Raw genomic sequence first — 21860 nt, forward strand, 5'->3', positions numbered from 1 at the left:
ACCAGGCAGAGGCATTCTGACTCACCGAGGCCTGAGGTGCCTGAGACAGCTGTGCACGATGTCTTCAAAAAACAAAAGCAGGTGGAGGGAACCAAGGGGAGACAGGCCTCACTGATAATACTAGGAATGATTCCTAAGGTGAGAACATTCCAGACCACTTGCATTGTTTTACTTCAGATTCGGGGCTGAAACCTTCATAGCAGCTGGGTGCATATGTGTGTTCATTGCCCCGCACGTGGTTGGCAGCCACTAAGTCACGGAGCAGCTGAGAGAAGTGCCTAGTGACCGCGGGGTTACTGATGGGAATCCTGGCGCAGGCACCTTCCCCGGGGGCTGCTCTTGTGTCTCAGGGCCAGCCACCCCAGGGGGGCCAGCAGGAGCGACGACGGGGGTGCATCTGGCCACGATGTCACCACCGTGACGGTGACCAGCCAAATGTGTGCAGGTAACTTTCTTCTTTTTCATCCGTTCGACCATCACTGGTGAGCACCTATGGTGCCTCAGGCACCTACTGGTACCACCCCAGGGATGGGTTCTGCTGGCCCCTCTTCAGGGATGAGCCTTGAGCTCGGGGTGAGGCGATGCGCCAAGCGGGGAAGAGGGCAGTGATTTCAGCCTGGTTTCCTGACAGCCCGCCAAGAGAGGCCTCCCCGGAAAGGGGAGATGGGCGCCTCCCTGTGCGCCGGCCAAGGTCTTGGGGCCCGCTTTCATTGGGCAGGTGGTCGGCCATAGGCTCTCCATCCTACAGGCGAGGAAGTGCGTCCAGCGGAAAGCAGAGCAACCCTCGCCCCGGGCAAAGTCTACTTGCTCCCCCTCTGGTTCACAGACATCACCACAAACATTTTCACATTCTAGATTTTCCAGCGCATAATATCGTCGGGCTGTAAAAACCGGACTTTCCTGCGGGACGTGGGGCAAGGACCAGACTTCTCGATGCACGACACAGCCTTGCCCCCAGGAGCCCGCGAACCGGGGCCACGAGATGCTCCGCGAAGTCCAACCTGCTCTCGGCTCTGCTTCGGCAGCCGCGGCCTCGTTACTGCGCAGGCGCCGCTGCAAACTCCCGCGCGCCGGACCGGCCCCCTCGTGGGCGAACTCACATCCGGAAGAGCGGGGGAGCGGCGAATCCCCCTTCCTCCGCAGATGGTCCGATCCAACCTCTGACCAATCAGAAAGCTTCTCTTATCACCGCTTCTGGCCAAGGAGATTGGAGCTTCAAGTTCGCCAACTTTCCGGGGGCGCGGGGGGCGGGAGGTGGTAATGATTGACATCTCCTGTGACCATTCGTCAAGCGGGATGAACTTGAGGTGCAAGTACCACTTGCACAGAAACTGTCTGTCAAGGGAGGGCTGTTAGTTAGCCCCGCCCCCTCCTCCCATTGGCCTCCGAGAGCCCTAGGGGTGGGAGCTTTTGGTGGCAGCCAATCGCGGTTCGGCGAGGAGGGGGAGGAGGAGGGGCAGGCGGGCGGGCGGAGGTGAGCGGGAGTGCGCGGGGCGCTCGGGTTGCGCTGGGGCCGCGGGCTTGCGGGGTGTCGCTCCCCCGCCCGCACTGCCGGGGCTGGGCCGGGACGGGAGCCGTGTCGCCTCGCTCGCACCTTGCAGGCCGCCTTCTGAGGCCGTGAGCCGGGCCCCGTCTGGCGCTCCTCCGCGCCCCCGCCGCAACCCTAGCGCCCGGGAGCCGCCCCCAGTCCAGCCCAGAGGGACCCCACGGCCCCGTCCCCACCGCGGCCACAGGCCTGGGGAGCGCCGCCCCCCCCTCCCCGTCCCAGGCAAGCCCCCAGCCTCTCGCAGCCGCTCTTCCCCTCTCTGGTCCGTGGAGGTGGTTGGTTACCATGGTGAAGCTGGCGGCCAAGTGCATCCTGGCAGGTGAGTTTGAAATTTACAGTCTCCGGAGCCCAGAGACTTCCTAAGTTACGGAGAGCTTTTGTTCACGTAAATTGCCTACCTCCTTTCCCTTTTTTTCTCTTCCAAAAGCGAGTTAATGTAATTACTGATAGAGTAAATTCCATTAGGGTGGGAGAATTATCTTCCAGAACACACTTTGTGGTTCCAGCTGATTTCCCCACTCCCTGCCCTACTCTGAGATCACTTTCTCCAGTTTTTGAGCTGTGGTCAGGAGGAGTAGACTCCTTAAAAAAAATAAAAAATAAAATGAAATAAAAATCAGGCTGTAAGTGCTGCATGTAAACCATGTGCTGAATCCCAAAGTCAGGCATCTGGGTGACTTCAGAAGTCTTACTGGTGGGATTTTTTTTTCCCCCTGACACCACCCTCTTTGATAACAGAGATGGGAAACAGTAATGTACAGTTGCTCCAAGTTTGCAACAGGCCCATGTGTGTTGTCTTTAAGAGCCAGGGTGCCACCTCACACTCAGGAGGACATGAATGTTGAATCCCCCAAAGGCAGGAATCTTCATTTTGTTGACTCTTATGTCTCAAACAATTTGTGGAATGAATGGCAATGTGGCATTCACATTTGTGGTTTTCCCTTCGTGTAATGACTGCACATTTAGGAAAACATTTGCCTGGGTTTTGACCTGGGACCCCTGAACACACATGTACTTTACTGAGTGTTTAGTGCATGCCAGGCACATGTCCTTCATCCATTCCCCTCACCGTCGCACACCGCGGCAGGTGCTGTGTCGTTCTGCTCTTACTGAGGCACTGAGAGGTCAAGTCCCTTGCCCAAGGTCACCCCCTTGCGGATGACGTGAAGGAAAGGAAAGTCAGAGGCAGGATTTCAGCCCCCAGACCTGCCCAACTCCAAAACTCTTCACCTGTGTTACTGTTGAACCCACAATCTGTCCAAGGTTCCCTGACCAGCTTAGGAAAGAAATGGTAGGAAACTATAGAGAAGGGATGCCTGAGTGGCCCAGTGGTTGAGCATCTCCCTTTGGCTGAGGACGTGATCTGGGGTCCCAAGATCCAAGTCCCATATCAAGCTCCCCGCAGGGAGCCTGCTTCTCCCTCTGCCTGTGTCTTTGCCCCTCTCTCTCTGTGTCTCTCATGAATAAATAAATTTTTTTAAAAAGAAAGAAACTATAAAGGAAGAAGAGATTCCTTTTTTGATTCATCTCTTCCAGGCTGAAATGGATAAAATTTTTGATGGTTTTTCTAATTTGAAAATAAAATGGTCATAGCAGAACGATGACTGACCATAGTAACTCAGATCACACCAGAGCAAAAAAATCAAGGTTTGTCAAGAGAGGTCCCTAGTTTCCAGAGCGCCAGGGGAGGCAGTATTGTGTAGCAAAAGTAATTCTGGCTTTTCCTCTTTGGCTGTGTCATCTTGGACACAGCATTTCTCTGAGCCTTAGTTTCCTTGCGGGAAGCTACATTTTTATTTTCTGAAGTTGTCTATTTTTCTATGGGCTTCTTTTTCTAGCTGTTCTTTCTCTTCTTTTTAAATTCAACTTCCATCATGGGACCAACTTACTGAGCACCTTCTATGTGCCAGCACGGTGCAAGAACGCTCAACACAGGCATCTCAGTGAATCCTCACAAGAACCCTGCGGGAGTTACTGTCATTCTCATTTACAGAGGGGCACCTGAGGCCCAGAGAGGTTAGGACACTCGCCCTGGATCACACAGCTGGATGCAGCAGGGCTGGCATCCAGACCCAGACGATCTGATTTCCAGGGCTTTGTTTTTAGCTCGCAGCTGTACTGTCCCCAAGCCCCGATTCTAGACTCTTTGCCCCTCTTTACACCCACTTCCTCAGGCACTGTGTCACCTAATTTCAGCCACTGCCTGAGTAAGTGATTCTTGAACTCCAGCCTAGTCCTCAACTTGAGGGCCTGAGGGCATTTCCTCTTGGAAGTTTCCAGAAACCAAAGAGACCTCAGCATAATGAATCAGGTCCCCTCACCACCACCCACCAAATTCTCATTCTCTACACCATCCCTACCGCCTACACCTCCTCACTGGTTTTATTTTTCCTTTCCCTTCTGTCCTTTAAGTTGAGTTTATCTGTCCTTTTTTCTCTCCTCTAACTAGTCATTGAGGGACCAGATACTCAAGTGTTTGTTCATTCCACAGATACGTGTTGAGCACCTGCTATGTGTGAGTCACTGTGCAAGGTACAGAGGGAATACAGGGATGAACCAGGCCAGCCCCTACACTCGTGGTAGTGCTGGGATGTGCAGAATAATTTATAATCCAACAAACAGGAATAGAATACCCTTGGTCTGCCAGATACCAGAGAAATACTTCAAGGCAGAGCTGCTAATTGTTCTGGCTCAGATGAGGAGGGATTACAACCCTTGGCATTTATCTGTTTTGTTTACTTAAGCAATTTAAATATTACTTCATATACAAGAGGCACAGTACATGTTAGCTTATTAAATCCTCCTAACAGTTATATGGGATAGGTGCTATTATTCCCATTTTGCAGAAGTGGCAGCTGAGGCTCAGAGAGAGGTCGCTGGCCCATGATGACATAGCTAGTAAGTGGTGGAGCTGGGGTGTGTCCCTTACTAAGTACTAGGATTTACTATCCCTTGATGGAAGCCAGAAGGTTGCTCTGATGCTACTGGCAGAGAGCCTCACGGGAGAAGACAAGAGGGAGGGGATGGCCTTCAGAGGCTGTGGCGGAAGGACACTGAGCCTGGCCTGGCAGAGGATTTGGACCTTGGGCCGGGAGACCTGGAAGAAACTTACCTTTGAGGGATTCTCAGAGAGCAAGAAAGTAGGTGGGAGTGTAGGGCCCAGATTTGGTGTAAGGGGTAGCCGGAGAGCAAATTGGAAGTGGATTCGGGGTTGATGGTAGAGGGGGTACACCATAGAAGGTATCCTTGGTCAGTCTTGCGGGAGAGCGTGACAGGATCAGACACTTTCTTGGAAAGATCCATCTATTGGTGCCGACAGGGTGGGTAGAGCAAAGAGAAAAATGAAAAGCAGAGAAGGGCAGATGAGGAACACTTTAGGCGAGACCCAGTCAAGTAACCAGAAAATACATTAGGCATCTTATTATATGGAATTCGTTCAACAGGGATTGGAGAACTGGAAAAGCAAGAAGAAAAGATTAAGATGACACAGAAGTGGGAGATAGAGGTTGGGTTGTCAGAGGCTTGAGGAAGAACCCCACAGAACTGGGATCAAGATCCCCGAGGCGGGGGCACGGCTCTGCTGGGATGGGACCTCAAGAATTCAGTCACCCTGTGATGCCACCACATGCCATGGATCACTAGGACCCAGTTCCCCCTGGCAGAGAACTGGGCCGGGAATTCCCATAGGATATGACCAAATCCATTCGGGGCCATCCTGAGAGTCTGGGTTTTGAGACTACTCTTGTTACCGGTGCTATAGAAGTGAGGGTCCAGGCAAAAAAGGAGAACCTACGTTAGGTATTGCACCAGTGAGATTTCATGTGGGGCGTTGATCAAACAGGTGCTAGAGACCTGGAAGGACGAAAGGAAATCAGCAGCTCAGGAGGACCCTGGGGAGCCGAGATGCAGATCTCTGAGAGGGGGGCACTGCTCCCTGATGCTGGCATCTCTGATGGGGAATAATAAGGCTGGTCTACGAGTACAAAAAAAAGCAGACACGTTGGAGAGAAATAACTACCTACTGCTGGGGTGAAGGCCATTGCCAGGGTTCTGCTAAGAGAGACAGCAGGCAGGTGGGAAAGGGGCAGGCCCATCCCCTCCCCCCAGCTGCAGTCTTTCTCTAGAACTTGCACTGGCAGAGCCGGACAGGAAGCCCCCGGCAAAGGAGACACATGTTTGCAGAGTCCGGGCTCCTGCATCACAAGGCAGGGCACAGAGCCCAGGTTGAGGTATGAGTAACTAGTGCGGTGTCCGCAGTGACAACAAAGGCAGTGCAGGCTCGAGACACAGCAGAGGACATCAGGAGCGAGGAGAAGAGCACAGGGCATGGGAGGAGCGAGGAGACACCGCCAGAGGTGACCGGGTCGAGCCAGGAGGCATGGGCAAATGGTGACGTGAACAGCACCAGTGTGATGGGTGAGCAAGAGCCGGTGGGATCTGGACGTGCGACACGAGCCTGGCTGTCCACAACCAGATGGGGTGAAGGGCCAGCATTCTGGTGGAAACATCCACAGGTTGTCGCAGATACAGACAAAGCATGGGAGAAAGATCCCAGCCCAAGAAGTGGGCTTCAGGGGAAAGAGAGTGATTGGGACAGAGGGCCAAGGACAGACCCACAGGAGTGGCCACTTCGGAGGCAGAAGGTGGGAGAACCAGACCCGTGTGAGGACAGCCAGGGCCAGAGCACTCGGGAAGGAGGGGGCTGCTTTGGGGCTGACTCATCCTTCAGAGACGCCAAGGAGCATGTCAACTGAGAAAAAAGCCATCGGACTTGGCAGTTAGGAGGTCACAGGTGACCCTGCACCGTGCCTTTGCAGGTGTCACCGTCTCTGTCAAGCAGTGCCCCTCCCTGCTCCCACCCCCGGCTCAACATCGCCCCCGGGGAAGTCACTGATGAGACTGCTCGTTGGTTTCTTTCCTCCATGCGTCCTCGGATGCTTTGGTTCTCAGTCCGTGCTATTCACTTTTGCACCTGTCATCGTGTTGCTCTGCAAAATGTGTTTCTCAGTCATTCCCCTTCCCTGTGCTGGATCCCTCCTCAGCCGACACCCAAGGCTTTTCATAAGTGTGGGTGACTCTGACTGACGGTCGGAAGAAAGATTTATGAAATTAACTAGAACAAATCTGTGGGGAATTTCACAAGTGGGAAGAGCCAATTTCCAACTGGATTCAGAAGCAAAATTGGAGTCAGGAGGGTGGATGCAGTCAGCACAAGAAGGAAAAGGATACGCTCTGTTTGCTCAGAGATGGATGGGTCCCCAGCCTCTGTCCAGCCTGAGGACGCCCCCGATGTCAGGCAAGGCTGCGCTGCTGGGGGCCTGTGGCGGCCGTGTTAGAAATGGGTCAGGAGTGTCCCTAAGCTCTAGGAGAGGAGCGGGGTCCAGCAGGGAGAGTGAGATGTTGGAATCCTGGGCCAGTTACCCGGCTTTCTCTGAGCCTCCAACTCTTCATCTGCCAAATGAGGTTAATGACAGTCCTGGTGTGGGGGTGGGGGCTGGGAAGGAGGGAACAGGGGATTGCGTGAATGATTCCCTTCTAAGTCACGGTGGTAAATAGAAAAGCAAGACTGAATAGCTCACTCAGTCCTGGAGGAGTTTGCAGGAAATGAAATGCCACACGTAGTCAAGTAATTGTCTCGCAAGAGAAAATTACAGGTGGGAATAGTCAAAACTGAAAAGTGAACAGAGCAGCAGGCCATGGAGAAGTCAAGTGAAGAGATGCGAGGAAGCCGACTATAAAACAGTGAAGGTGAGGCGATCACAGCAAAGGATACAAGTCAGAGAGGCACACGAATGCAGTGATGGTTTTGCTGAGGAGCCAGGGGGGGAGAGAGCAGAGCACGGGTGTTCTGAAGGAGCATCATGGCCCAGAAGATCTTGCAAATGAGAACAGTGTGGAGTCACAGAAGGCTGAGCAGAGCCATCCGTAGGGAAGGTTGGGCCAGGGAGGGGGCACGGGGGGCAGTTAGGGGTGGGCCTGGAGAGCCTGCAGCACCCTTGGGGGCAGGGGAGGACCTCCGGATTAAATTGCTCCCAACCCGACAGTCTCACGAAAGGTCCATATCTCAGACTGAAACTATGCCATAAACCTTCAGTTTGGAGATACCTATTTATGGGGCTGTTGACTCATGATGGAAGGCCAGGGAGATAAACTGCAATAGGGAGAAGGCGAGTATGGAGGAAAAGGTGGCCGTCGCAGAGAGATGTGGAGAGGCCCATAGGAAAATAAATCCGCAGTGGCCTCAGGCATAGGACCTGGGGCGGAACATACACTTGGAAATAGATTTCAGCTTGATGAATTTAGCATCTGACTTCTTGCTTCCTGCAAATACAGAAACCCTCCCAACTTCCACAGCCCTGTCCTAAAAGAAGCATGCAGGTCCTAGGTATGGAAGCTCTAAACTCGAATTGGTTCTGTTAGGCAGGTGAGCCTATAAGACTGAACAGGTCACACCCCTTTACCTTCAACTTCAAAGTAAATTCAAGTTTGAAAGTGAGAGTTTTTCCCCATGGGGTGTGTTCAGTTGGCAGATATGTCAGTTCTGTTTTTCGTGCTTTGAAGCCCCCCCTTAAGCTCTGTTAGCTTTTGGGTCAGTTCTTTCGGATGAAAGGATTACCCTTGAAGAAATGCGACTGGGCTTTGAATACTGGTCTCATGGATGCGTGGCCTTGCCAGCCACCTCACAATTCCCAAGAGAATCAAGTCCCTTTTCTCTAAAAAGTCATTGAAGTTTCTGGTTTCTAACTAGCGTTCTGGAGTAGGAGATTCTCCAGTCAGATCAGGACAGCAATGATGATTTTCTTCTCATCTGATCTCACAGGGGACTCAGCGGTGGGCAAGACCGCCCTGGCACAGATCTTCCGCAGCGATGGGGCCCATTTCCAAAAGAACTATACCCTGGTGAGATGTGGGAGTCATGGGCTGGCTGAGGCTTTAAGAGAGAGGTAATCATCCCCTAACCCTGAGGGAGTGACTTTCCAGAATTCCCTAAGAGGTCTGATGAGAAGCTGTTTGAATGGCCTCGTAGAGATCATTTTTCCACAAGCCACAGGGCATGAGGCTATCTGTGGAACAGACCACCTGGGGGTTGGCTTGGTCACCGTGACCAAATCCTCTGGACTGGGAGTTGGCCAAGGCTGGTTGGTCCTGTCTGACTTCTGCACCAACAATGAGTCCAGAATACATCACTTGTGCCTCCTGGGCATTGAGTGAGTGTTCGTATCCTATAACACGCCTCTTGGGGCGCTCTGATGCTCATATTCTTGGTTTTCCTCGGCAGACAACAGGGGTAGATTTGGTGGTGAAGACGGTGCCAGTCCCTGACACGGGGGACAGTGTGGTAAGTGGTGCCCTTGACCCAAGAGAGCTCAGTGCTCTTCCAGCTGGGCCCAGAGTCTCCATGGTCAGCATCCTCCCTCCTAAGAGGGATGCGGTACAAGGACTTGGCCTAGGCTCGTCTGAGCACTTGGGAAGAGTCACTGACACGGCCAAAGAATAGGAAGGAGGAACTGGGGGTATGGGCCCTGCCCCCACAGAACTGACATAGTATCGGGTTCCTGACCTGGGTCCTTCTCTGGGAATCCACAACTCTGAAAATGAAATCGCAAGGCATTATGTTTGTAGTAGTCTCCTGGAGAGAAGGTTAAAGAATCTCCTCCTTCTTAAAGAGGTCCGTGAGAAAACACAACTTTAAGTACTCCCGATGCAAGGAGAAGGGAAACAGCGCAGATAACCGGCATGCGACACAGATGACAGCACTGACCTACAGACAGCCTGTGCTGGGGTCAGAAGCCAGCCAGGGGGCATCCCGTGCCCCAGGGCGCTGAAGGGGGAGACTTCCCTGAACAGCAGCGTCGGGGAGGGGCTCTCCCGTGGGCTGGTTGAGGCTCTGTCCAGGGGCAGGAAGGGTCACCCTGTGCCCTGGGTCCAAACCAGGGGGGAATGAAGGCAGGCTGTCCTACTTTAAAGGCTTTCTCCAGGCCTACTCAGTGACCTGCTTTATAAAGAATTGTTTTAAGATCTGTAAATCAATTTGGTTAACAAAGTGCAGAATGACCTTTTGGAAACCAGAGCACTTGTCAGCCTGTTTAGCATTCTGTTCTGCCAGGTGGGAAGTCAGCTTGTTCCTGGTATTTTTGCACTCAGGGTTAGAAGAGGTGAGCTGCCTCGCAGAAAGTGCTAGTTGGTGTGGGAAACTGTTGCACCGCCTGTCCCAGGCTCTTGGGATCGTTCCTTTCCCCTTCCTCTTCCTCGAGCCTCAGGGAAGACTTCAGGGAAGACGTAGAGGCTCTATTGGAAAACGGGTGTCTCTCGCCACTAAGACAGGTCTGCTGAGCTGAGTGTCATCTCGGTGACCTGTGGCCAGAGATTTCCCTCCGCGTAGACTCTCGCAGGACATGCCTTTCTGGTTCTAGGAACTCTTCATTTTTGACTCTGCCGGCAAGGAGCTGTTTTCTGAGATGCTGGATAAATTGGCAAGTAGCATGCAATCTTTTTCCTGACTACCACTACCATCTTCCGTCAAAAAGTTCCACCACCACCACCACCCCCAGCCCCCCACGCTCTCCCAGAGATCTCACTGCAATCTGGCTGCCAAGAGGAGCTACCATGGCGGAATTCTTTAAGCAGCAATCTTCCAGCCTTGGGACTTGCAGCCTCTTGGCCAGTAGGACTGGCTCATGCATGTGATCCCCCCTCCCCGCCAGCTCTGGAATGGCCAGGTTCCAAATGTGCCCGAGCTGTGTGAGTCAGTCCCCGAAGCACTCTGGGCTCCCCTTCTTTCTACAGCTCCCTCCTGATGGTGCACTTTCAGCACTCCCCAACCTCCTAGGACAGGAGCAAACATTTCCCTCCCCTCTAGGGGGCACCCTGGAGGCCCCGCAGCAAGGCTCACCTTCTCCCACCCTCTGGGCCCAGCCCTGGGTGTTTGCTCTGGGACCTGCCCCTGCTGCCTCCCAGGATTTGTCTTGCCCACCCTGCCATCCTCGCAGGATCCAGCTCCCTATACCTTCCAAGGTAACAGTTCTGCTAATCTGGGCCAGTGAGCTAATTAGAAGATTTGAGCTCTCCAGAGCCCTCCCCTGCCTTTCCAAGAACGGCTACGTTTTAATAGAAACTGTTTTCTGCCCTTTTTTTGTTGTCTAAGAGAAATAGATCTAATGATAATCATTTCTCATGGGCTTGACTTCATGTATCATCAATCTCTGATGCTTACAACGTGCCTGCTGTGTGCACAGCCTCTTGCTGGGTGCTGCCCTACTGGGCAGAAGGGAAGATGTGTCTGTGCCAGCCAGAGCCACATGGTACCAATCGGCTCACACCCTGCCTCCAGCCAGCCCTGACTCGGGGCTCCTGCTCTGGCTTCACCTGGATCCCAGGCCTATCCTGGGTCCCCTCACCGAGGCCTAGAGGAAGGAGGTGTCCCCCGCATGTGGAAAGGAGAGGTCAGCCGTGGTTCTAGCAAGAGTTCTTGAGTTAGTCTGTGGAATGAAGGTGTGTGGGGGGGGGTTCATCAGTTTGGTCAAAGTGGCAGCATAGGCTTGGGGTGCAGTGAGCTAGCCCTCCAGAGCCAAGCCTGGACCGGCCTTCCAAGGACAACTCAAGGAAAAGGATTCTTTCCCACACCCTGAGAGGTACTGACACACCAGAAATAAACCAGGCTGTAATTGTGCAGGATGGGGGTCCCCAGAGACTGAGGCATGGTGAGAGCCTCATGCACCAGGACGAGCATCACAGCCTGAGCAGGGATATCCTGTGCCCTTGTGCCAGGCAGTAGGACGACGTCCCAGGACTGAGTGCCCCTGAAGGCAACAACCCCAAGAGCATAACCCTGGTTCTTAATTGAGACAGTGAGCCCTGTCCAGTTGTCGGTCTGGTTTGGATTAGGCTGATACACTGCAGGAGAAGCAGAAAGTGCCCTTTGCATTTTGAAAAGCCAGCCCTTATTAAGAAGATGCCAGCAAACAAGCTTCCAGGAGCTGGCTAATGGAAGAAAGGATGCTGTTTTAGGCCTCAAAGCAGAAAAACAATAACTGGCATAAGAGCTAGCCCTCGATAGGAATATGACAAAGAATGAATGAATGAAACCAGTGGCTAGCAAAAGCATTTCTGGGTAGAAAAAAAGCCTCAGTCCTGCCCCAGTCATTAAAGCATGTCTGATCTGGCAAGTCAGTTACATCTCTGAACTCAGTAGGGACATTGAGACCAGCCCTGCAAAGTTGGGAGGTTCTCAGCCGTGCACCCAGCCAACAGCCTGGCCTCACCACCAGCCCAGCCTTCCCATCGGTTCCCATGGGTGAATTGGTTTCTCCTGTGGGTGGGCTCCACTTTCTGACTCCCATCCCCATTATAGTTTTTCATACCCCCACCCCCACCTTCATTATATCCCTCGGAAGACCAGCCTAGAAATCGCTTCCACTGTTACTGACGTGCTCATCTTGTCCCTCTTGCACAGTGGGAGAGTCCCAATGTCTTGTGTCTCGTCTATGATGTGACCAACGAGCAGTCCTTCGCCAACTGCGGGAAGTGGCTGGAGAAGGCTCGGTCACAGATGCCAGGCACCTCGCTCCCAGGTAGGAGCTGCAGTCACCTGTGAGACTTCCAGCAACACCTCCGTCCCTCAAGTTCATGAGCGCAGGGTCATTGCAGAGGCAGCTATGTGTGCAACAGAGGGTGCGGTGCCCCTGGCTTTGAGTACAGTGGCCTGGATTGTATAGTGGCTCTGCCTCTTAGCAGCCTCGGAAACCTCGGTGAATTACCACACACACCTCTGTGAGTCTGTAAAATGGGCATGATGATGCACCCCACACCCCTTACAAGGTTGTGGAGAGGAGACTCAAGAATAATGTGGGGAAGGTGCTGTGATATGAATGAGTTTTTATTTCTGAAAGCTAGCCCCGGGGATGAATTCCTCATTTTCTCCTATATGTGGGGCACAAGCAAACATTCAAGTCCTATTGTCACTTCTGAATGCTTTAAATCAGTTTATTTTTCATCCCTATGTGAGATCAACAAATTCCCCTCATTAGAGACCAGGGAAAGCAATCTCCAGAGACGGGCTCAGAAATTAGCTGCAGCTGATGCAGCTGGGAACGGTTCTAAATTACCTCTGAGTCCCTGACTCTGAGCCCAGTCCTTAGATTAGTATTAATGACCATTTTTAACGTTTGCTCCATGTGCTAGGAATTATCGGCAATGCTCACATAAATTTGGCCCTCACCTTGCAGCCCAAAGGAGACAGGGCAGACAGGTCTGCGTGAAGTCTGGAAAAAGGGCTGAGCAAAAGCAGCGTGTGAAAAGCAAAGCCCGGCTCTCCCGCGGCCCTGAGGGTTGGGGGGGGCAGCTTTGGCGGGGGGCAACCCTGGAGCCTCTCTCTCTCCCCAGCTGTGCTCAGCACCTCGAATGAAGCAGCCTCCCCGCGACAGTGTTTCATACCCCTCAAAATTCATGTGCTGGCTTTTTTCTCTCTCCAGCTGCCCTCCCAGGCTGCCATGGTTAAATGAGATGCTTTGGTTGTTTCTTTTGAGTAGGTGTGTTAGTGGGGAACAAGACAGACCTGGCCAGCAGGCGAGCAGTGGATTCAGCTCAGGCCCGGTCGTGGGCCCTGGGCCAAGGCCTGGAATGTTTTGAAACATCCGTGGTAAGTAAGCTCCAATTATTCTGTAGCCAAAGCCTGGAGTGGGCCTCTGCTGGAAGTGGCTTTTCACGGGACCTCAGAGGCATCGAGTTGTTCTTCCACCATATGCAGAGTCTAATTTGGAAACTGATGCTTACATTCTTAGTCTAAAACGTTTCTCAAAATAGCAGAGTTCCCTCGTGCACTACAGTAAAGCAGATCAGTGGCCCGCCCTGGAAATAGTTGTATCTCAATTAATGAGAAATACAAGTGCATTGGGTCTGATTGCAGTAACCCATGGCAGGTGTGTGAGATAGTGTGGGTTACAGTGCTAGTGGAGCATTACCTCCTGGATCCTCAGAGTCCATGCCGGGAGCCTGGGTGCTGGTCCGTAAGCCCCATTTCCATGTTGAGGAGGTGACGTGACTTGCCCAGGGTCATATGACTGGTAAAGAGTTGAGCCAGGACTACGATCTGTGCCTCCCTGTGTCACCTTGCTTCCTCCCAGGATCATGCCAGGCCATAAGGTATCTTTACAGAGTTAGCAGGAGCCCCTGTAAAAGGGGACAGCCAGCAGGATTTGCTGCCGGCCCCTTCAGAGCATTGTATCACAATTCTGGCCATCCAGCATCAGGGAAGCCCCTTCCTCAATTCAAGACTAGGTCCCAGCCTCCCTGCAGCCACAGTGCAGGCATGTGACCCCCGTCTGCACCAATCAGACACGTTTGTGTGAGACTTCCCAGAAGGGAGCAAAGCGACAACTTGCTCCTGCAGGAGCAACCCAGAAACCTCCATCTCAGAGCTAGCAGGGGCCAAGGTGCTGCTGCAGTGCCCCTCCGGAGGGATGGTGGGGAGACATGCCAAGCCCTACACAGCAGAAAAACACCCATGGGCATCACTTGGACCTCCCTCCTGGCCTTGTGGCCTCCAGGCCTTGATTTTTTGGCTCTCCAAAAGAGCCAGTGGGCTAGTTAATAGCCTAGAGTTTGTTTTCTGTTCGGGCTGTAGGCGCTTCTGTTGCCACATTTACAAAACTTGGCAAATGCTGTCATTCAATTGCTGTGTGGATGTGAACTTTTTAAAATCCCCCAAAGCGGTGGGCTTCCTTGGGCAGCTGTAGCGGGTAGGGCAGGTGCTCTGGCTGCTGATGGGGGTCGCCCGACTAGGTGGGGGACCCTTAGCATGTTCATGGACCTGTTCGTGCCTCGGCCCCCTCACCTCTAAAATGGGAATAAGAACGTATTTTCCTTATTGAGTGACAAATGTTGAGAGTTAAGTCAGATGGTGAATACAAAAACAGCGCGGTCTGATGCAAAGTCTGGTGTGTAGCAAGCACCCTATAAACGTTTGCTTTGTAAGTGTAACCATTCCCCTAGCAATCTTCTTTATACTATAGTTACTTAAAAAGTTTTGTTTTCATAAGTCACACAAAGATAAAGGTCCCTCTTGCCTCAACCCCAGTGATCACAAGTGCTAAAATGTTTTTTTAAGATTCTATTTATTTATTCATGAGAGATACAGAGAGAGGCAGAGACACAGGCAGAGGGGGAGAAGCAGGACTCGATCCTATGACCCCGGGATCACACCCTGAACTGAAGGCAGACAGGCAACCACTGCCACCCAGGTTCAAATACTAAATTAATGAAGTTCAAATTAGCTTTTCCAGGCGAGAGGGCTTCTCATCTTGTACACATAAGCGCACCTTTGCACCAAGCATATGCAGTGCTACCCACATCAAGCCACATTTTACTACTCCTACCTCCATTCACATTTGTGAAATTGCCTGCTCACCCCAGTATCCCATAGTCCCCAGAACTCTTGATGGAGATAAAAAATTAATGCCCACCCCCAACACATGAGTCATCACAGGCCACTGGGCTGCGCGATTAAACTCTGTGTAGGTGTTTGTTGCTACGCTATTGAAACGGGTGGGTATAAATTATGCCCGAGGAGGCTGCAGTTAAGCACTCGGTATTAACTGTGTAAGTTAACTAGTCCCCCGAGTTGATGCTAACAGAAGCACCACTGGCAGCTCGGTTAAGAAAGCTGTAATTAGAAAGGAAATATAACCCAATGCTGCTTGAGACGCAGCCAAGCCTTGACACCTAGTGCCCGGCTCCACTCACCTTACGCAGTGGCCACTGTCCTGCAGACCGGGAGGGACCCACGTGGTCATTTGACTTTTCTCTTTGCTTTTCATTCCATCTCCAGAACTTACTCATCTTAAAACTGGAACTTGGTCCCCTTTGATCCCCCTTCACCTGTGTCCCCCACCACTCCTGGCAACCATCAGTCTGCTTTGTGTTTCTGTGACTTCCTCGGTTTTTTCGATTCCATGTATAAGTCAGAAGATGCAGTATTTGTCTTTCTCTGTCTGCCTTATCTCACTGATAAGGCCCTCAGGGGTCCTCCACGTTGTCACAAGTAGCAAGATTTCCTCCTTTTCACGGCTGAATAATACTCGATTGTGTCCATGTGCATTCCACAATTTCTTTCATTCATCCACTGATGGATACTTAGGTTGTTTCTGTGTCTAGGTTATTGTGGATGATGCTGCGGTGGACATGGGGGTATGTCTGCAAGGTAGTGCTTTCATTTCCTTTGGATATTTACCCAGTAGTGGAATTGCTAGATTGTATCATAGCTCTATTTTTAACATGGTGAGGCACCTGCATGCCGTTCTTCACAGTGGCTGCACCAGCTCGCATTCCCATCAACAGTGCACAGAGGTTCCTTTTTCTCCACGTCCTCACTGACACTTGTTAATCTCTCGTCTTTTGGGTAACAGGCATCCTGAAGGGTGTGAGGTGATGTTTCCTTGTGGTTCTGATTTGCATTTCCCCACTGATGAGTGGTGTCAGCACCTTTTTGTGTGCCCGGTGGCCACCTGGTGGAAAAATGTCTATTAGCTCCTCTCCCCATTTTTAAAAATCACTGTTTTTGCTTTTGAGTTACCCAAGTTCCTTACATATTTTGGATATTAACCCCTTCTCAGATGTGTGATTTGCAAATATTTTCTCCCATTCCATAGATTGCCTTTTCACTTTGTTGATTGTTTCTTTTGCTATGCTGAAGCTTTTTAGTTTGATGTAGTCCCATTTATTGATTTTTGCTTCTGTTGCTTGTTCTTTGCTGTTATATCCATAAAATCATTGCCAAGTTCCATGTCTAAGAGCTTTTTCCCAATTTTTTCTTCTAGGAGTTTTATGGTTTCAGGTCTTAAGGTCAAATCTTGAATCCATTCTGAGTTAATTTTTGTGAATGATGTGAAATAGGGGTCCAGTTTCATTCTCTTGCAGGTGAATGTCCAGTTTTCCCAGCATCATTTATTAAAGACATTAGCTTTTCTCCATTGAGTATTCTTGGCTCCCTTGTCAAATACTAGTTGCCCATGTACACAGGTTATTTCTGGGATCTCAATTCCATTCCATTGGTTTTTGTGTCTGTTTTTATTTCAGGACCATTGTGTTTTGATGACTTCGGTTTTATAATATAGTTTGAAACCCGGACGAGTGACGCCTCCAACTCTGTTGCTTCTCAGGATTGCTTTGGCTATTTGGGGACTTTGTGGTTCCTCTTGACCTTTTTTTTTTTTTTTTTAAGATTTTATTTATTAGAGTGTGCACATGCACACAAATTGGGAGAGGGCAAAGGGAGAAAGAGGGGAAGAATCCCAAGCAGATTCCACACTGAGCATAGAGCCCAAAGGGTAGGGGGAGAAAAGGGGCCAAGCCAAAAGCATGGGTCAAAACTTAACCAACTAAGCCAGGAGCTTCCTTCTTGAATTTTCTAACACCACTCGATATTTGACATTTTCAGACCAAAAAAATAAACAACATTTTTTAAGCAAGCTAAAAAAGCCCCCATTCATTACTGTAGGATAGTATTATACACAAGCAAGTTCAAGAAGGATCTGTGTGGAGGACTCCTCTTGCATCAGGGTGAGGGAAGGGAACTGACATTAGTTGAGTGCCTACTGTGTGCTAGGTATTTGCACACATTATCTGCTGCTGAAGCTTCTAGCAGCTGTATAAGACAGCCAGTGCTATCCTTGTCTTATGGATGACGAGCAGACTCGGAAAGGCTGGGTAGCTCTAGCTGGTTGTTCAGCTTTTGAGCGGTTGAACCAGGTCTAGAATGCCAGTCTAAGCTTGAGAACCTTCTGGCCTCCCATAGAACCTACTTAGGGACTCTCAAGGGCAGAATTCTAGGCCAGATGGAGCACTAGTCTGAGAACCTGTTCTAAGGATCTTTCACACAAAGCAAACATACTCTGTAGTATGTCAGTGAGATTATGATTATTTAACAAAACGATTCCTGTCATCAGCAAACCCTCTTAATGCATTCAGAAAATGGTTCAGTTTACATCTGCTACTTCAGGATGCTCCCTGGTATGTACAGAGGCTCATCTCCACCTAAATTCCTTACTTTTTATGTTGCATCCTCCCCAGATCTTGCTTTCAGGAGTTTTAAGATTCATTTGGAAATCCTTGTGTGTGTCCTATGCAGGCCTCGTTCTCTTTCCACTCATTACTTAACTGTGCTTTCAACTAGTGTAAATTTTTTTTTTTTTAAGAGAAGGAAGAGGGGCAGGAGCACAAGGAGAAGGAGAGAGAGAATCTTAAGCAGGCTCTGTGCTGAATGTAGGGCTCAATCCCACAACCCTGAGATCATGGCCTGAGCCGAAATCAAGAGTCAGATGCCCAACCGACTGAGCCACCCACGCGCCCCCTCACCCTGGTGTCCCATTTTTGGCACTACCTAGGACCTTATGTTCTTTACCACCAAAGGTGCCTTGCAGATGTGACTGAGTGATTTATGTCTGGCTGCAGGGCTGATGGCTTTAGTGCGGGTGCTCATCTCGGCTACAGGCTGCCCCCTCGTTCCTTAGCAGCTGCACCTCTGTTTCCGCTCTTGGCTAACTTGTCCTGTCCCCCTCGGGCTCTCCCTTGCTAGAAAGTGCAGGTAACGTTCTCCATGAGAACTGGTTTCCATTGTGCGTCTCTGTCTCCCCGGCTGGCCGAGTGGAAAGGCTGCTCATCTCCAGTTGGGAAACTCAAACCCGAGGCTGGTCTCTATACACACCAGCTGCACGCCTGGGCTATGTACTGCTCACCCAGGACGCAGGGGCACTGAGCTGGATGACTTCAGAACATTCTTTCAGTTTGGAAATCTTTCCCTTTCGTTGAGATGTATCATTGCCTCTTGTCAAGGCTGTGCTTTTGCCAGCTGCCAAGGTTTGTTCAAAGACAGATTCTTGTGCACTCATAGCTTGAGCCTCCCTCCTCAAAGTGGTGGGTTCTTTGTTCTGCCAACTTATTTCGTAAAAAACAAAAAATACACAGGTGCACACAGAATGATAGCAAAGCTGAGAGGCTACCATCTTCCTTCCCCTAGAGCTTGTCCATGCTCACCCTGTGGCGCTGGGTCTTCCCGCCCTGTAGAGTACATTTGGCCCAGTTCCAGGACCTGTCTAATCTCTCAGAGAACAGGAATTCCTTTGGGCACCTTTAGTCACAAAACACTCCTCTGTTATGAAAACGCACAGTGCCGGGTGACCAAAAACTCCTCACGACTTCCAGCCGTGCCTCCTCCCACACCTACGGTGGGAAGAGCAGGGCCGGGCCAGTGGTCGGCCGTCCTGCACCCGCCTCCCCACCCCCACGCCCCAGCCTGCAGCCTGTGGGAGAGGGAGCTCAGGTGGCTTTGCTGAGACCTGCCATGACCCCTCTGGACTTGGCTGGTGTCCCAGGCTGGCACCCCGGGAACACTTCAGTAATGCCCTTCCCTGGCCCATGGGCAGAACCCTCCCACCTGCAGCTTCTAGGTCACGGGTGACATCTCCTCATCCCTCCTGCAGCCTCGGTTCCTGGCCCTCTGTTCTAGATGGGGCCCAGCCCCCTCCTGGAACCTGGCCCTGGGGAGTCCCTTTAGGGCAGCTCCAGGCTGGCTCTCCTGCTCCGCCCACCAGCCAGTCCCTCTCCTGGCTCGGCCGTCAACACAGCCAGCCCCGGTCTGACCTCAATTTTTCCTCCAGGCCTGGCTCCAGCACTGGCCTGAGCCTCTGGGCCTTTCTCTTGGAGCCACCCACTGAGCTCGAGGTGAGGGAGAGGCACCCCAGGGCTCCGCGCCACCACTCTGCTGACCTTTGCTGACCACTTTGCTGATCTGGCCTCTGGAGCCTCCATCAAAACTGAGAAGAGTCTCACTCTACATCCTGTCCCATGTGGGGCGAGCATGGCCGAAAGTACAGGCTCTGTAGAAACATCTCAGTGCAGACCCAGCTCCGAGGCTTTTGTGAGGCTTTGGGCAAGTTACCTTAACCTGTCCATGTCTCTGTTTCCTTCTTGTAAAGAGGGAAAGGGGGTAGCCAGCCCCACCTGCATGGAGGCCAAAGGAGGCCAGGCCTGTGTGGCCCCTGATGCAAGGTGAGAGGGAACATGCTCCGGCTCCCTGTCCCAGCAACGCAGTAACACCCCCAACTTCTTCACCTTGTCTCTACAGAAGGAGATGGAGAACTACGAAGCCCCCTTCCACTGCCTGGCCAAGCAGTTCCACCACCTGTACCGGGAGAAGGTGGAGGTTTTCCAGGCACTGGTGTGAGGGCCCCGGGGAGGCTGGGGATCTGGCCGTGGCCCCGGCTCCTCCGGGATGAGAGAAGCTGGAATTGCCCTGCAACCTCCAACATATCCTGACAGCTCTAAATAAAATGAGAAGATGTAGGAGCAGCAGCAGCTCCTTCGTTCTTGGCTGGGGCAGCGCTGGTTCCGTCCTGCTCTTTGGCCACCAGTCCCAGCGCAGCCCCGGGAGCGGTGCTCAGACCTGGGGTGGCCCTGCAGCCGCGGGGGCTGGCAGAGCCGGTGGTCTGCGTCCTGGGGGGCCTGCACGGAGAGCACAGCCCGCGGCGGGCTGCTCGGCTCGGACCTGGCCTCCAAGGGGCCCGGGCTGCCTCCTCCCGGTGGGTGTGGCTCTGCTGCTGCTGCCCAGATGCCAGGGCTCCCTTGCAGTGGCTGCTGTCCCTGTCCAAACAGTGTCCTCTGCCGGCCCCCTCAGGACCTCCTCCTGAGCGAGGCACCCAGCCCCTCCCAAATGCCGGGTACCCCGAGTGCTCAGGGAGCCGACAACCAGGCCACTTGGCTTTAATGACCGGCCTCTCGGAGCCCGGCGGCAGTCATCATTCTTTGCACTAAGCTTGGTCTTTTCCATCCGTTCCTGCTGCCAGATTAATCTTCTTAAAACATCGCTTTCATCGTTTCACTCCCCTGATGCAAGAGCCACAGAGGTTCCTCATTGCCTTCTACATCAGGGCCGTGGGCCATGGTCTGGCATGGGAGGCCGCCTGTCACCGTTCCTGGGGGCCTCAGCTTCCTCCAGCCCCAGTGCCCCAGGTGGCTTCCCCCTCACTCGCTGTCGGGTGCCACCCCTCCTGCCTCATGGGAGACGGTGGGGGGCAGGTTCCATGCAGAGTGCCGGCTTCGGGGGTAGACCAGCCTGGCTGTGCCCCAGTGATAGTGATGATCATGAACATGACTGGCTGCTGTTCACGGCCTGCCGTGTCTCTACCTGAGCTGAGCACATGACCTGTATCAGCTAACTTCATCCTTACGATGTAGCCTTCCCAGCCCACTTCTACAAACGAGGAACCGGAGTCAGAATTCAGTAGGTGAGCCAAGGGGTGGCAGAGCCAGGATCTTGGACCCAGAGCCCTACTCACACCTACTGTCCCCTCGCACCCCCCCCCCAGCTTGGCCTGGCCTAGAGCAGGTGGAGGTCACCCATCTGCCAAGGGTGGTGGCTAGGCTGCCCCTGGAGGTCATCACTCACCAGGAGAAGTACGCTAGCGGGTGAAAGGCATCGGGGGACACACGGTGGCACCCCGTCAGGCCTCGCGGCTCCTTCCCCTCCTGGTCACTTCCCACGTGAGCTCACAGTAGTCTAGTCTCCCTGCTGAGTCACTCTCTCGGATGGTGGCTACTGAGGACCTACAGTGTGTCCAGCGTTTCTCTAGGCACCAGCAAGGCCAAGCTGCTGGTCTCGTGTCACGTGGCCCACAAGGGAAACCTACAAAAAAAAACAACCAAGGAGCCATAGAGGGTGGCATTTCTAGTGGCCCCAGGACTGGTTCCTGGGACCCACAGCCATGGACAAAGATGTTAAGAGATCACCAAAGGCAGAGGCCAGACACCTTCCCTAGGGCGTAGTGGCAGGTGACAGCACTGGCCCTGCTGCCAGGAAGCGCCCTGTGCTCCCTTCCCTTTGTATAGACAGCGGAGTGGTCGGGAGGAGGGAGTGAGGATGTGGTGTTGGTGCGTGGGTACCACCCCTGCTCCTGCCTCCGCCCCAGAACCCTGCGAAGCAGAGGGCGCTGCCCACCGGAGACCTCGCTGCCCTGCTGGATGCTCGCTGAGCCGCAGGAGCCCGGTGCCAGCCGCAGGCACCCATGCCCTGGAGGTGTGCCGGTTCTGGGGGGAGAAGCAGGAAGAACAGGTGCCCCCAACTCAGGTGTGCATGACCCTCAGAGGGCTCATGGAAGGACCCACCTAGAGCAGAGTCATTGGGCCCCCAGGCAGATCCTGAACAAAAGGAGCTGCTTCCCAGCTGGAAAAGGTTGGGGCCTATTCTGCTGGAGGTGAACACCCCCTCCTGGGGAGGTGCCGGCCACGGAGGAGTCTCAGCCCCAAAATGACCAGGCACCCATCT

At 52.6% G+C, this 21860-nt stretch overlaps 1 protein-coding gene across 2 annotated transcripts; it reads left to right on the top strand.

Annotated features, from left to right (window-relative positions):
* Positions 1–1468: 1468 nt before the first annotated feature.
* Positions 1469–19885, top strand: IFT27 (intraflagellar transport 27). Of its 2 annotated transcripts, XM_055329217.1 has the most exons (7): positions 1469–1865; positions 8367–8446; positions 8826–8885; positions 9961–10020; positions 12000–12117; positions 13075–13184; positions 19665–19885. In XM_055329217.1, exons 1-7 carry the CDS (start codon positions 1832–1834, stop codon positions 19761–19763), a joined length of 561 nt encoding a protein of 186 aa, XP_055185192.1. In that variant the 5' UTR covers positions 1469–1831; the 3' UTR covers positions 19764–19885. The 2 variants fall into 2 exon arrangements, with proteins under 2 accessions (XP_055185192.1, XP_055185193.1); XM_055329218.1 differs by lacking the exon at positions 9961–10020.
* The last annotated feature ends 1975 nt before the right edge of the window (positions 19886–21860 follow it).

The sequence above is a fragment of the Nyctereutes procyonoides genome, unplaced genomic scaffold (genome assembly GCF_905146905.1).
Source record: "Nyctereutes procyonoides isolate TBG_1078 unplaced genomic scaffold, NYPRO_anot_genome, whole genome shotgun sequence".
NCBI classification, from domain to species: Eukaryota; Metazoa; Chordata; class Mammalia; order Carnivora; family Canidae; genus Nyctereutes; species Nyctereutes procyonoides.